A 12,594-nucleotide genomic window follows, 5' to 3' on the forward strand; every position below is an offset into this window, starting at 1 on the left:
TGACAACAAAAATTAGAAGCTCATCAAAAAGAACAAAATCAAATCACTCTCAGACATCTGACACAGTCCTCTAACCAGAAAGAAGACTTCAATTGCCACAAACACAGACTACATGCTGAAGAACAAAAGCTATATGGCCCTCAGGTTTTCCTATCTCAGATTACTGTGAGGTAACCTTTTTCTTTTCTTTTTTTAACCTAGAAAACAGAATTGTTGATTTTATCCTCGACTACTGGTTTGGTGTATGGATTGTAAAGGACCCAATGTGAAAGACACTGGAGGCAGAGCATTCTAACTAAAAGTAATCTTCAGTAGCCATATCTAAAAGGAAAACCAGTACTGAAAGTACTGAAAACAGAGATTACTAACACATAAAATATCACACTAGGCCACAAATATATCCAATGCATCACCACGGGGGAGGGGGGCAGAGACAGGGAACATTACATTCATCACACAGCATAGGTGTCAGTTTATAAGGGACTTGCTTAACACTTCAAACTAAGGCACATTCAGTAAACTGACCTCAGAGTTTCCAGTCTACAATTTGGGCTCTTCAATGCAGCAGACAGCAGATCCACTCCTGAATCCTGCATCACATTCAAGCTCAGGTCCAGCTCTGTCACATGGGAGTTCTTGGCCTTTAGAGCTGAGGCTATGGTTTCATAGTGAGTCAGTGACAGTTGACATCCAGAAAGTCTACAATGACAGATACATTTTTAAAAATTTGTTATAAAGATAGCACGTTTTTCATACATTTCATGTGGAAATGGGGTGCTCACGCACAAATCTGTGGTTATCTTATATTATTTGCCCACTAGATGTCCTCATCAGTTCACTCCCTTGTCCTTTGCCCTAAAGGCCCAAAGGTGTACAAATGCAGACATGATAATCATGTAGATTTGAATTAGGTAGAAAAAGTGATGCAATGGTGGCCTTCTGATGCTAAGTCACCCAAAATGACATTGCACCTAAAAACTTAGTCAATAACACTCAAGGCAACAACAAGGCAAAGACAAAACAAACAACCACAACAATGACAACCACAGTCACATTTTTTTATTACTGCATCCATCCACTTATGCTGAGCCCACCCAGAATGGCCGAAAACCTCACACTATCTAAGGGAGCGGCCAGGTCTAACAGTATTCTTTCTCAAATAATGGATTAGGCAAAATAAATGTAAATAATAGCAATAATTTCTGTAACAAGGACAACCTTTAGCCTTATATCATTGTACATTATGCAATACCCTCATTCTTTTATCACTACAAAAGATAAATAAAAAAGATAAAACACACACACACAGAAAAATAATCAACCACAAAAAAAAACAAAACAATAAAAACAGAACAGCTTAATTAACACTGATTTAAGATGTTAATCACACCTTGTCTCACCAAGCCTTTCTGCAGTTCCTCACAGCTGGAATCAATTTCCATTTTCCCACCAATGTTGTGTTAAACTTCCACAGATCCAACTCATCCAGAACCTCTTCAAATGTTTGCAGCATTAAGACCAGAAAAGTGCACTGTGACTCCGAGAGGGCTCTCCCTAATTTGGTCTTTGACCTCAGGAACTCTTGGATTTCCTGATGCAATGTGCAGTCATTCATCTCCAACAGACAGTAGATGATGTTGATGCTTCTGTCCGGAGACATGTTGTAAATGTTCATTCTCGTCACATTGTTGATGACTCGCTGGGTGATTGATAATGCTCTGGGTCTTTCCTCTGTTTGACCCCACAGGCCTCTGAATTTTCTATAGCTGTTTAGTGTCATTGTTTGAATTGAATTCTTTGAATTGAAAAGGTCTATGAGTCTGTCATTTATTTGCGTATTTGTCTCTGTCTGACCAAGCAGATCTCCTAAGAGTCTGTGGTTGGACTCCAGAAAGAGACCATGAAGGAAGCGAACAAACAGGTCCAGGTGGCCATTTTTACTTTCGAGGGATTTCTGCATGACTCTCCACAAAAATTTATCCAAAAAGAATATATCTGTGGATGATGATGAATAAGATACTAAAGATTAAGGATAAATACAAAGACCATTTCTAAGGAACTTCTGAAGCATTTCTGTCTTCTGGTTGGTGTAACAGTGAAACATGTAGACTGCAGCCAGAAACTCCTGAAAGCTCAGATGAACAAAGTAGTAGACTGGTTTCTGAAAGATACCACATTCTCTTTTGAAGACATTTGTACAGACTCTTGAGTACAAAGAGACCCCTACACCATTGATATCATGTTGCTCCATGTCTTCTCGGTAAAACACAATGTTTCCTTTCTCTAGATGTTCAAACGCCAGGCTTCCCAGCTTCAGAATATCTTGCTCATCAGTCTCCATCAGTTTTTGTGGACGTGTTTTATGTCCCTCATAGTACTCATATTTTTTTTGGTTGAATTTTTTTCACATTCTGTCTCTCACAGTTGAAGTGTACCTCTGGTGCAAATTACTGACCTCTGTCATCATTTTAGGTGGGGGAACTTGCACAATCGGTGGCTGACTAAATACTTTTTTGCCCCACTGTATATATTTGTTTTTTGTTAAGTTGCCTAATAATTATGCACAGTAATAGTCACCTGCACACACAGATATCCCCCTAAAATAGCTAAAACTAAAAACAAACTAAAAACTACTTCCAAAAACATTCAGCTTTGATATTAATGAGTTTTTTGGGTTCATTGAGAACATTGTTGTTGTTCAATAATAAAATTATTCCTCAAAAATACAACTTGCCTAATAATTCTGCACTCCCTGTAGTCAACATGTGCTCCAGAACTGTAGCAGTGATCCAGCAGAAGACTGGGATTCTAGACATGATGTGGAAACTGCTGAATGTCTTCATGTGGGAGATGATTCTGCTGGACAGCTCTTCATCATTGAATCTCCTCCTGAAGTACTGCTCCTTCTGGGCGTCAGTGAAGCCTCGTACTTCTGTAACCCTGTCAACACATGTAGGAGGGATCTGACTGGCTGCTGCGGGTCGAGAAGTTATCCAGATGAGAGCCGAGGGAAGCAGATTCCCCTTGATGAGATTTGTCAGCAGCTCGCTAACTGATGACTTCTGTGTGACATCAGACACGAGCTTCACTTTAGTGAAATTCAGTGAAAGTCTGCTTTCATCCAGGCCGTCAAAGATAAACAAAAGTTTGCAAACAGCGAGTTGCTCTGCTGTGACCTTTCGTAATATTGGATGAAAAACATCAAGCAGTTCCAGAAGACTGTACCGGTCATCTATGATCACGTTCAGCTCCCGGAATGAAAGCAAGACCACCACATCAATGTCTTGGTTTTCCAAACCTTCTGCCCAGTCCAGAGCGAACTTCTGTACTGAGAATGTTTTTCCAACTCCAGCAACACCAGTCGTCAGAACCACTCTGATGGGTTTCTGTTGTTCAGGTAAGGCTTCAAAAATGTCTTGGCACCTGATTTGAGTGTCATGCATGGGTTTCTCCTTGGAAGCCATTTCTAGCTGCCTCACCTCGTGCTGGGTATAAACAGTTTTAATTTGTCTCTCTGTGATATTGAACTTTGCATAGATTCCCTGATAGACAGTTCCACTGCCCGTTTCATCAGCTCTTTCAGTCACACATTTATATTTCTTCCTGAGATCGATCTTATGTTCATCTAAAAGCTCCTGAAGGCCAGCATCTTCTGAAAGATAAGAAAAACAATCAAGAACAAAGAAAGAATTTAATATTGATTTAATATCTGAACAAAACACCAAAAAATAGTTTTCATAAATAAGCCCTTCAGCAGACAGATATTCAGTCTTACTTTGTATACAGCTGCTCCAACTTGCTGTCTGTGGCTGTGGAAATGAAGAAAAATTATAGTGCACACAAACAAGGAAATTGACTCACTAGTCAAATAAAGGTTATTCTGATTATGACCAGTACAAAAGACAATAAAGTCAGAGCCTTCATCGGGAATTAGATGTAGATATGGCAAACAACCCTGTTACGCCGCGAGGAGCGGTGAGGGAAACATCAGACTTCACTCTATCTTAATTGAAGTAATTGTTTTATTGTCTCTTGCCAACATCATGCACACGCAGACAGCAACTTCTCAAAATGGCTCCCAATCCATTTCCTCCTCCCTTTAAATACTCTAAAGACCACGCCTTCTTAATACAGACTGGCCTATAAAAGAGCTGCAATTGAGGCAGGCCTCTTCTTTACTGGGAAAACAAGATGGCCACCACAGAGGTAACCAGCAAAACACTTTGTTACATGAACGCTTCCCAACAAACCCTAAACACCAACTTCAAGCCAATTGCAGAAGTTATCACTAGTGATGGCCAAATGAAGCTTTCCGAAGCACTGAAGCTTGTATCGAAAAATGGTTCATTACTCGAAGCTTTTCAACACAGTCCTCTCCGGTGACATCTGGTGGCGAATATTTTGAAGAGCAGCTTGAATCTGCAAAATAAAACGGACTGCTCAATCATCACTGCTCACTCAAGAGTGGAGTTCTCTCCGATATTGGGCCACCGTTCCGTTGCTTTGAACATGTAATTGGTTTTGTTGTCTCGATTGGGGGGCTGAAAAAATGTAATGCATATTTGCGTAATACATGTTGATCAATAAACTTTCCCTATTTAAACATGCACTATGGTGTGGCCTTTCTTTGCTCATAACTCCTTGATGTTGGTAAATACAATAAGTGAGCAATATATACATTATACATATGATAACGCACAGCACATTATGGAGTATGCCCCTGCTGTGGAGTCCTTCCACCATCTACTTGTCATTCAATCACTGGACAGCTGGACAGGTTCATACAAAATATTAGATGAGGCCAATTGTCCTATACATATTTTTGACCTAGGGGTGGGATTGATTGTGAACTGGAAAGGGAAAATGCTTAGGGGGCTGAGTACGGCTGCATTGTTACTGATTTGTAGAATCCTTTTGATTCGATACAGGATCCGATTCAATTTGATTGGAATCTGGAAAGTTTTGCCCCAGTCAGAAATATTACAATTCTGATCATTTAACAGTATATATCCATAATTTTGTATCTATTAAAAGAAAGCTGACACATGTGAGACTTAATTAGAGATGTAAACAGAGAGTTATGAAACCTGCAGCTGCAGAAGCCAGCGAAGAAAAAAGAGGCAAACACAGCGCGGACCCGACGACACACCAAAATCTGATTCTGACGCGTCGGGTCCGCGCTCTGTGTTCACGTTTGTATGCAGAATCCGTAAACCTGCTCGCAGTTACTGTTTTAGCTGCATGGTGTTTGACGACATGTTGGGAGGTTTAAGCTGAGATGCTGGCGTTTCAGGCATAATAACGTTAATTCACAAATCGACACAGGATTGTAATGAATCAATATCACTTTATTCAATTTAGCATGGATTGTAATCAGAAAGGCGATAATCAAAACCCACCCCTAATCAAGAACTTGCAAAGTAAAAACATGATCAATGTCAGGTAGCCCTTTTGTTAGTTACATTTAAAAAGAGGATTAGTGTTACTGTGCGCTGGCTGAGTCTGTTCCTTTTCTTAGAAATAGTTTCTCCTGCCCTGGAGAAAATCCACTTGCATGGAACAGAAGAGGCTGTGGAGTGCAGGAACCACACTGCAAGCTGGTAGATATGCAGGTATTCCTGGGTCCTGCAGACTATCACCTAAAAACAATAAACAAAATGATTGTCTAAACTGTAGCAATGTAATGTACGTATAGTGTCAAATACATTGTTGTAGTCTTCATCAGCTTTAATTCACATAGAAGTGTTCCTAAAGTCATATGCTGTAATGGCATTTCCATTATGAAACCATGATTTTGGACATGTCAGGTTTTTCACTTCGGCAGATAAAATGAATTGAGCAAAATCAACTCAAAATCCCGCGAATGATTCACCTGCCTGTAAACCACTGAAACACTTGTGTTCGGAATGAAGCTTCGGACGTCACCGATCACGTGACTCTGGCCAAACGACACAGTGCTTCTACACAAGCGGGCCATCATTAGTCTAATGGGTAGATGTAATCAATAAACCGTTCTTATGTAAACATGCATCATGGTGTGGTATTTCTTTGCCTGTCACTTCTTTATGTTGGTAAATAAAATACATGCAAAATACATATAATAACATACAACACAGTATGGCGCATGCCTCTGCTGTGAGGTCCTGCCTCCAGGTACTTAACAATTAACCACTGGACACCTGGACAAATCTGTTTATAGATCATATGATATTTGCTACATCTCTGATATATTTTGAAACTGGGGAAAGAGCTGATTGTGAACTGGGTGGGGGGAATCCTTGCGAACATGTGAAATACAAAAATTCAGATTCAAATTCAAATTCAAATTTTATTTGTCACATACAAATAATCATATAACATGATGCATTTAAGGTTATCTTGTGTGGCTTCTATTCAAGAAAAGAATTTGTTCCACTGTGCGAGGACTGAGTCTGTTCCTTTTCTTGGATATGATTTCCCCTGCCTTAGAGAAGATCCTCTCACATGGAACGGATGATGCTGGGGTGCACATAAACTGCAAAGCAAGTTTATGAAGATGGGGGTATACATTCTTCCTGGTTGCCCAGAAGTGGAGCGGATCCTCTGTCCGGGGAATCAAAGGATCTGCCATGTACCTCTGTACTTCCACTGTGGCATCTGCTGTGGCATTCCTCACCTGCCTCTCCACCATATGGCTGTCCAGCAAATCCCACAGCCCACCACCTGAAAGACTAATGGAATTAAATAGCTGCACATTCTGTAGACTGACATTTCCAGATGTATTTTAAAATGACATCACATGTGAATATTCAACTGTAAGTGTTACTAAAGATATCTAATGAAATTTATATTTCGACAAGCAGATTGTCGTTTTGTTAAGAAACGTCTAATAGTCACATATTTCCAATAACGGAATTGAAACTTTGGGATATTAAAGCATATTCTTACTATTGAGACATTTTTAGAATATGCTGGAACCCTGTCATTGTGTTATGGACTTCAGGTCAACAAAAGCCATACCTGACTGAGTTGCAGAACTGGTTGCTGGCTCTGGCTGTGACGAGGTAGATGGGATAGGAGGGACGGGCATGATCTGGTCTTTTTCATTTTCAATGATGGTGGCACATTCTGCAGTCAGACGTCTCACTGCAGCTTGAGCATTGGTCTGACTGCAAAACCCCACAGCCTTGAATCTTGGATCAAGCAGGGTAGCAATGGTCATGACACTCATTGTTTCCAAGTGAGACGAACATTCACCCAGCATTCTTGTGAGGTTCATGCACAGCTGGCGGGCTTTGTCATCCAGAACTTGAGGTTGTTTTTTAGCAATTGCATACCGCAGCATGCAGACAAGTGGAATGACTTTGGACCCAGATACTCTCTGCTCTCCAGAAAGTTCAGTAGTGGCTGTGTAAAAAGGAGAAAGCACCTCCAGGCACTCTTTAACTGAGTGGTACTCCTCAGCAGTGACAGGTGTGAGATCTGTTCTCATTGAGACAAGGGCAGCACTAACTGGCTCTCTCTCCTCATACAGACGCTGCAGCATGGTGTATGTGCTGTTCCACCTGGTATCAACCTCCTGAAGGAGCTTTAGATGTGATCTGCCCATCTGCTGCTGCATTTGGCAGAGCTTCTCCTTTGCTGTTGTGCTAGATCGGAAATAGCTTACCAATTTACGTGCCTTACCTCTGATCTCCTCAAGCCCAGGCGTGTTGTCAATTGATTTTCTCACAATGAGGTTCAGAGTATGTGCAATGCACTTTGTGTGGCGCACTTTCAATATTTTAGATGAGGCAATCATGTTTGGTGCTGCATCAGTGACGAGGCATCTGACTTTATTTTGGATGCCCCACTCCTCCATCAAAACCTTTTTCACCTCAGCAATATTTTCTGCTGTATGTGCCTTTGGGAAATGTCCCACTCCTAGCAACACTGTGGACAGTGTATCTTGTTCATTGACAAAATGACATGTCACAGCCAAGTAGGCATCCATATGAATGGATGTCCACATGTCACTGGTGAGACTGACAGCTGTAGCCTTCTCCACTTCTCTCTTTGCTCTCTCCTTTTCCTCCTTGAACTTTTCCGCCACCATTTCCTTTAGAGCCTTTCTGGTGGGGATTGTGTAGGTTGAGTCCAAGACACCAACAAACTGTCTGAAACCAGCATCGTCAACAATGGAAAAGGGCTGCGAGTCCTTCACGATCATGTTCACCAAAGCAGCATCGACCACCTGCTGTCTGGTCTGAGTGGGATTTGTGTGCATGATCCCTTCAATACACAAAAACATTTGAATGTGAGGATGGAAATAGGCTTAACTGTGTTGTATAAGTTGATTAGTCTTTAATGCCAGTATTCACAGGTAGTTCAATGGTTATTATGTGTTGTGGGATAAAGTAAATGGGCCTCCCATCTTACCAATAGCCTGCGGACATTACATAGGAAGCGGAAGAACCACCAACCAGTGCATCCTCTCACCCAGAAAGTGAAGTCAAACGCAATTAGTGACATTTTGTGCTAGTGATGTGAGACATGAATGAATGAATGACTGAATAATGGTTGATGTCCATACCATGAATGCTTGGATTCACTGTCATTGTACTCGTAGATGAGACCGCATTGTGCTTAGCACGGAGATGCCTCAGCATCGATGAGGTGTTGTTGTTGTAGGCCAGCTGCTGGTCACAGACCAAGCACCGAACCTAAGTAGTACATGGAGTGATCCTAGTGTTATTTATGCACACTACCCCCCCCCCCCCCCCCACACACACACACACACAGATAGATCTCTCTCTCTCTCTCTCTCTATATATATTATATATATATATATATATATATATATATATATATATATATATATATGTATATATGTGTGTGTGTGTGTGTGTGTGTGTGTGTGTGTGTGTGTGTGTGTGTGTGTGTATGTGTGTGTGTGTGTGTGTGTGTGTAAAGACAAGGTTTGTGAACTTTTCAGTCAAAATAAACAAATGCAAAACAGAGGCAAACAAGAACACAAAGCTGTCAAACCTACCCGATTGACCGAAATCAACTCAAAATATTCCCACACGCCAGAACGTCCTCTCTTCCTTGCTGGTTCCATATCTGTCAGTGGAATGGTCACCTCTTCGCTCTCTGTCACCATCAACACACTCCACGAATCCCGTGGATGATTCACTTCCTTATATCCGTTTGAATCAGGTACCGAAGCAGTTACGTGCGTAATGAAGCTTCGGACGTCACTGGTCACGTGACTTTTGCCAAACGAAGCAAGTCTCGACACAGTGCTTCTGAACCAGTGTGTTGTTTTTTTCGACACACGCTCCGGAGCGCCAGCTTCAAGCGGGCCATCACTAGTTATCACCATTTACAAAGATATGCTCTATCCCCACTGCTGTTCTGGATAGTCCTGATAGCCCTCAGCCAGATCATTAACAAGACTGGTCATGGATCAGCCACCATCTCTACATGGATGACATCAAGCTGTTTGCCAGGAGTGAATGAGACATTGATTTGTTGATCCCCACCACTAGGAGCAACAATATCAGAAACCATTAAAGTAGTAATAAGGAGAAGTAAGTTAGTCAGAACTGAGAGGATTGTACTACCAGAAGCATTACATTGCAGAAAATGAGGATAGTTATAAGTACCGTGGAATCCCACAGGCTATACCTTTGAAGCGTAAGGCAAGTCCTGAGACGTTAGCTTAATGGGAAGAATAATGGACAGCTACACCCTGCTGGTTATCAGATGCCCTGCTTGGACAATAAGCTGGCCATAGAAGAAAATAGACACCACTGACAATAAGACTAGAAAGCCCCTGAAGGGTTACGTGCAAAATCCAGCACCCTGAGACTATACACCAAGTGGAAAGAAGGAGGCCAGCGACTAGTGAGTGTCAGAACTACTATCCAGGATGAAACGAGAAAGAGCCATGAGTACATCAGAAAGATGGCCACAAATTATCGCATATTTTGTGAATACCTCAGGTAGCATGAACCTGTAAAATAAAAGGAGCAAGGAGAGAAACTATCATAGATGGCACAGAAGCAGTAATTGTGGCAGCACAGGAACGAGCTCTGGGTCTGAGATCAATAGAGGCTGTGGTCTACCACACCAGCAAAAAACCCAAATGCAGGCTGTATAGAGATGCCCTTGAGATAATCCAGCACATAACAGCTGAGTGCAAGATGCTAGCAGGTAGTGCATACATACAGAGTATACAGGAACATCTGTGCAGAGTATGTGCTTGTCCCAAGGTTAAGATGGTGGGTGAGAATGAATAAGATCCTGTGAGACTTTCAGATACAGAAAAGCAATCTGGTGATGGCAATCAACCGCACATAGATGGACAAGCAGAGAAAGAAGCCTGTAGTGATAGATGTAGCTATACCGAGTGATAGCAACATCAAGACGAAGGAGAATGAGAAGCTTGAGAAACAGCAAAGGCTGAGACATGAGCTAAAGAAGATGTGAAAAGTGAAGGCACCAGAGGTCCTCATAACTGGAACACTCAGGGCAGTAAACCCCAAACTTGGATGGAGAGTATTAATATATCCTATAAACAAAAGTGAGAAGATCCCATTGCGACCACTGTTGTACCAGTTCTGACTTCTCTAATTCATAATTTAAACTGATCTGTGCACAATTGCTGTCCTTAATGAAAACATTGTTCTCTCCATTGTGAGCTGACCATCAGATCCATTAAGAACAAAAAGTCTCTAACCTTGTGTTTGAAGGTTCAAGTTCAGTACTCAAATGTGGATTAGGATCTTTGGGCTGCTCACTCTCCATAGACATCCTGGAGACTCTGCTCTCTGTCTCTGTTGCTCACCTCTGGAAACAGGAACATTGAATAAATCCCACATTGTTCTTGTATATGTTCCTGTTGCTTGGACATTGAGATGACTCTATCATGGTTGGGTTCATGAGGCTGAGGCTCTGAACATGATCAAGTGTGGCATTTAAATCCTAAGTCCTGATTATGGCTATGCAGGAACTTGTGTTTTGAAGATGGGCAGTCAAAATGAAGTGCTGGCAGAGCAGAAGGCACAGTTCTCTTGTCCGATCTTTCTGCACACACACACGCTGCTGTGTTTGAAAAAACAGCTGTTTTATTTTACTATTCAACAAGTGATATTCTTCACTGTGCAAATACTACATTTAAACTCTGAACCTGTAAAGTGCTTAGACAATACTAAAATCTCTATCACACCAATTCTGATGTTATCATGCCTATTGAAGAATTTAAGCATAAAGTCATTTGAATAGAAACAGTGTCATGAAAAATTATTTGCCCCTTCCTGGGTGGGGAGGGGTATATTTGTGACACTTAATTATTTCAGCTACAACAAATTTTATAATTATATAAATGTAACCAGAATAAACATAAATTGCAGGTTTTAAATTATGATTTTCTTTATTTCAGCATCATTGGAAAGTTTTAAGGATGAATGGCCCCTTTAAGATCATGCCAAAGCATCTCACTCGGTGACATTAAATTTGTAGCCCTTTAGAGGTGGCATGAACTGATGGCTGAACACTGCACTTCAGAATTTTAAAAAAATGGTAGAATGATAAATTTTGCTCCCAGTTACAGCAAGTTGTGCAGTTCCTGAAGCAGCAAAGCCTCCCCAGACCGTCAGACTACCACAACCATGTGTGAATCTTTTAATAACTGTTAACAGTTTTAGTGACGCTGATCTAACAAAAACAGCAGCGTGCTTTCTTCCTTGTACATGACTCACCTTCATGTAACTTTTCATTGCAAGCAGGACCTTACACTGCTGAAGAGTGGATGGTTTTTGTAACAGTCATTCTTCTTAGACAATCTTCCTGTTCTGTTGACTATGGCATGTAGTCAGAACTTACTGAGCAGTTTCCTATTGAGCAGCTCTTCTTTCCTCCCTCACATCACATGACTACATTGTTGTGTGCAAGTCATAATTGAGCTTCTTAAAGCGATATGATCACCTCTCTCTTTTTTTTTTTTTTTTTTTTTTTTTTTAAAATAGCACACATATGAACACAAGTAGTAAAGGTTTTATTATTAACTTGGTAAACTCAGCTTGCTTCTCATTGTTACACCCCACTTAGAAATGAAGTAGTACTGGGTTGGGGGCAACACAAAGTGTAATGAAAACTATTTACGACCACAAAGTCGATGTGATTAAAACATGGTTTATTTCACAGAACTAATTAGGCCCAAAAATAAACACAGGGAAGCTCTACGCGTCAGGGTCTTCAAGGCCAAAACAACAAACAAAACACCTCCTTTCTAACTAAAAGACAAACCAAGATCTCTCTATCAGAAAACAAAATACAATGGCTGTGCTCCTTGTCTAGCCACAAAACAGGAGAAACAGTCAAAACAAAAATGGCAAAGAACCCCTATCTGCTGTGGTTCACAATTATCTCAGTAAAGGCATACCATTACTCACTGAAAGAAAAACCAAAGTTACGCCAAGTTTCATAAATTCCCACACGCAGCTACAGCCCGCTGCCTAAACCACTGCAGCTAACAGCTCAGGCAAAAAGGGGAGGGAGAAGAAGAAGGGGTGTGGCGGTTAGAGACGCAGTCTTTATGCCATGGCTGATGAGCTGCAACACATGTCAGCT

The 12,594-nt window shown here is 41.2% G+C and overlaps 2 protein-coding genes across 2 annotated transcripts; both read right to left on the reverse strand.

Annotated features, from left to right (window-relative positions):
* Nucleotides 1–489: 489 nt before the first annotated feature.
* On the reverse strand, nt 490–5,977 carry LOC143413314 (protein NLRC3-like). The gene is made up of 4 exons (XM_076876134.1): nt 5,873–5,977; nt 3,776–3,809; nt 1,391–3,652; nt 490–699 (listed from the first exon to the last, which is right to left on the reverse strand). The coding sequence occupies exons 1-3, from the start codon at nt 5,975–5,977 to the stop codon at nt 2,718–2,720; spliced, it is 1,074 nt and encodes a 357-aa protein (XP_076732249.1). The 3' UTR covers nt 490–699; nt 1,391–2,717.
* Nucleotides 5,978–6,373: 396 nt separating this feature from the next.
* On the reverse strand, nt 6,374–8,675 carry LOC143413315 (E3 SUMO-protein ligase ZBED1-like). Its single transcript, XM_076876135.1, has 2 exons — nt 7,000–8,675; nt 6,374–6,702 (listed from the first exon to the last, which is right to left on the reverse strand). Exons 1-2 carry the CDS (start codon nt 8,267–8,269, stop codon nt 6,374–6,376), a joined length of 1,599 nt encoding a protein of 532 aa, XP_076732250.1. The 5' UTR covers nt 8,270–8,675.
* Nucleotides 8,676–12,594: the final 3,919 nt, after the last annotated feature.

Source organism: Maylandia zebra, linkage group LG17 (genome assembly GCF_041146795.1).
Source record: "Maylandia zebra isolate NMK-2024a linkage group LG17, Mzebra_GT3a, whole genome shotgun sequence".
Classification (NCBI taxonomy): Eukaryota; Metazoa; Chordata; class Actinopteri; order Cichliformes; family Cichlidae; genus Maylandia; species Maylandia zebra.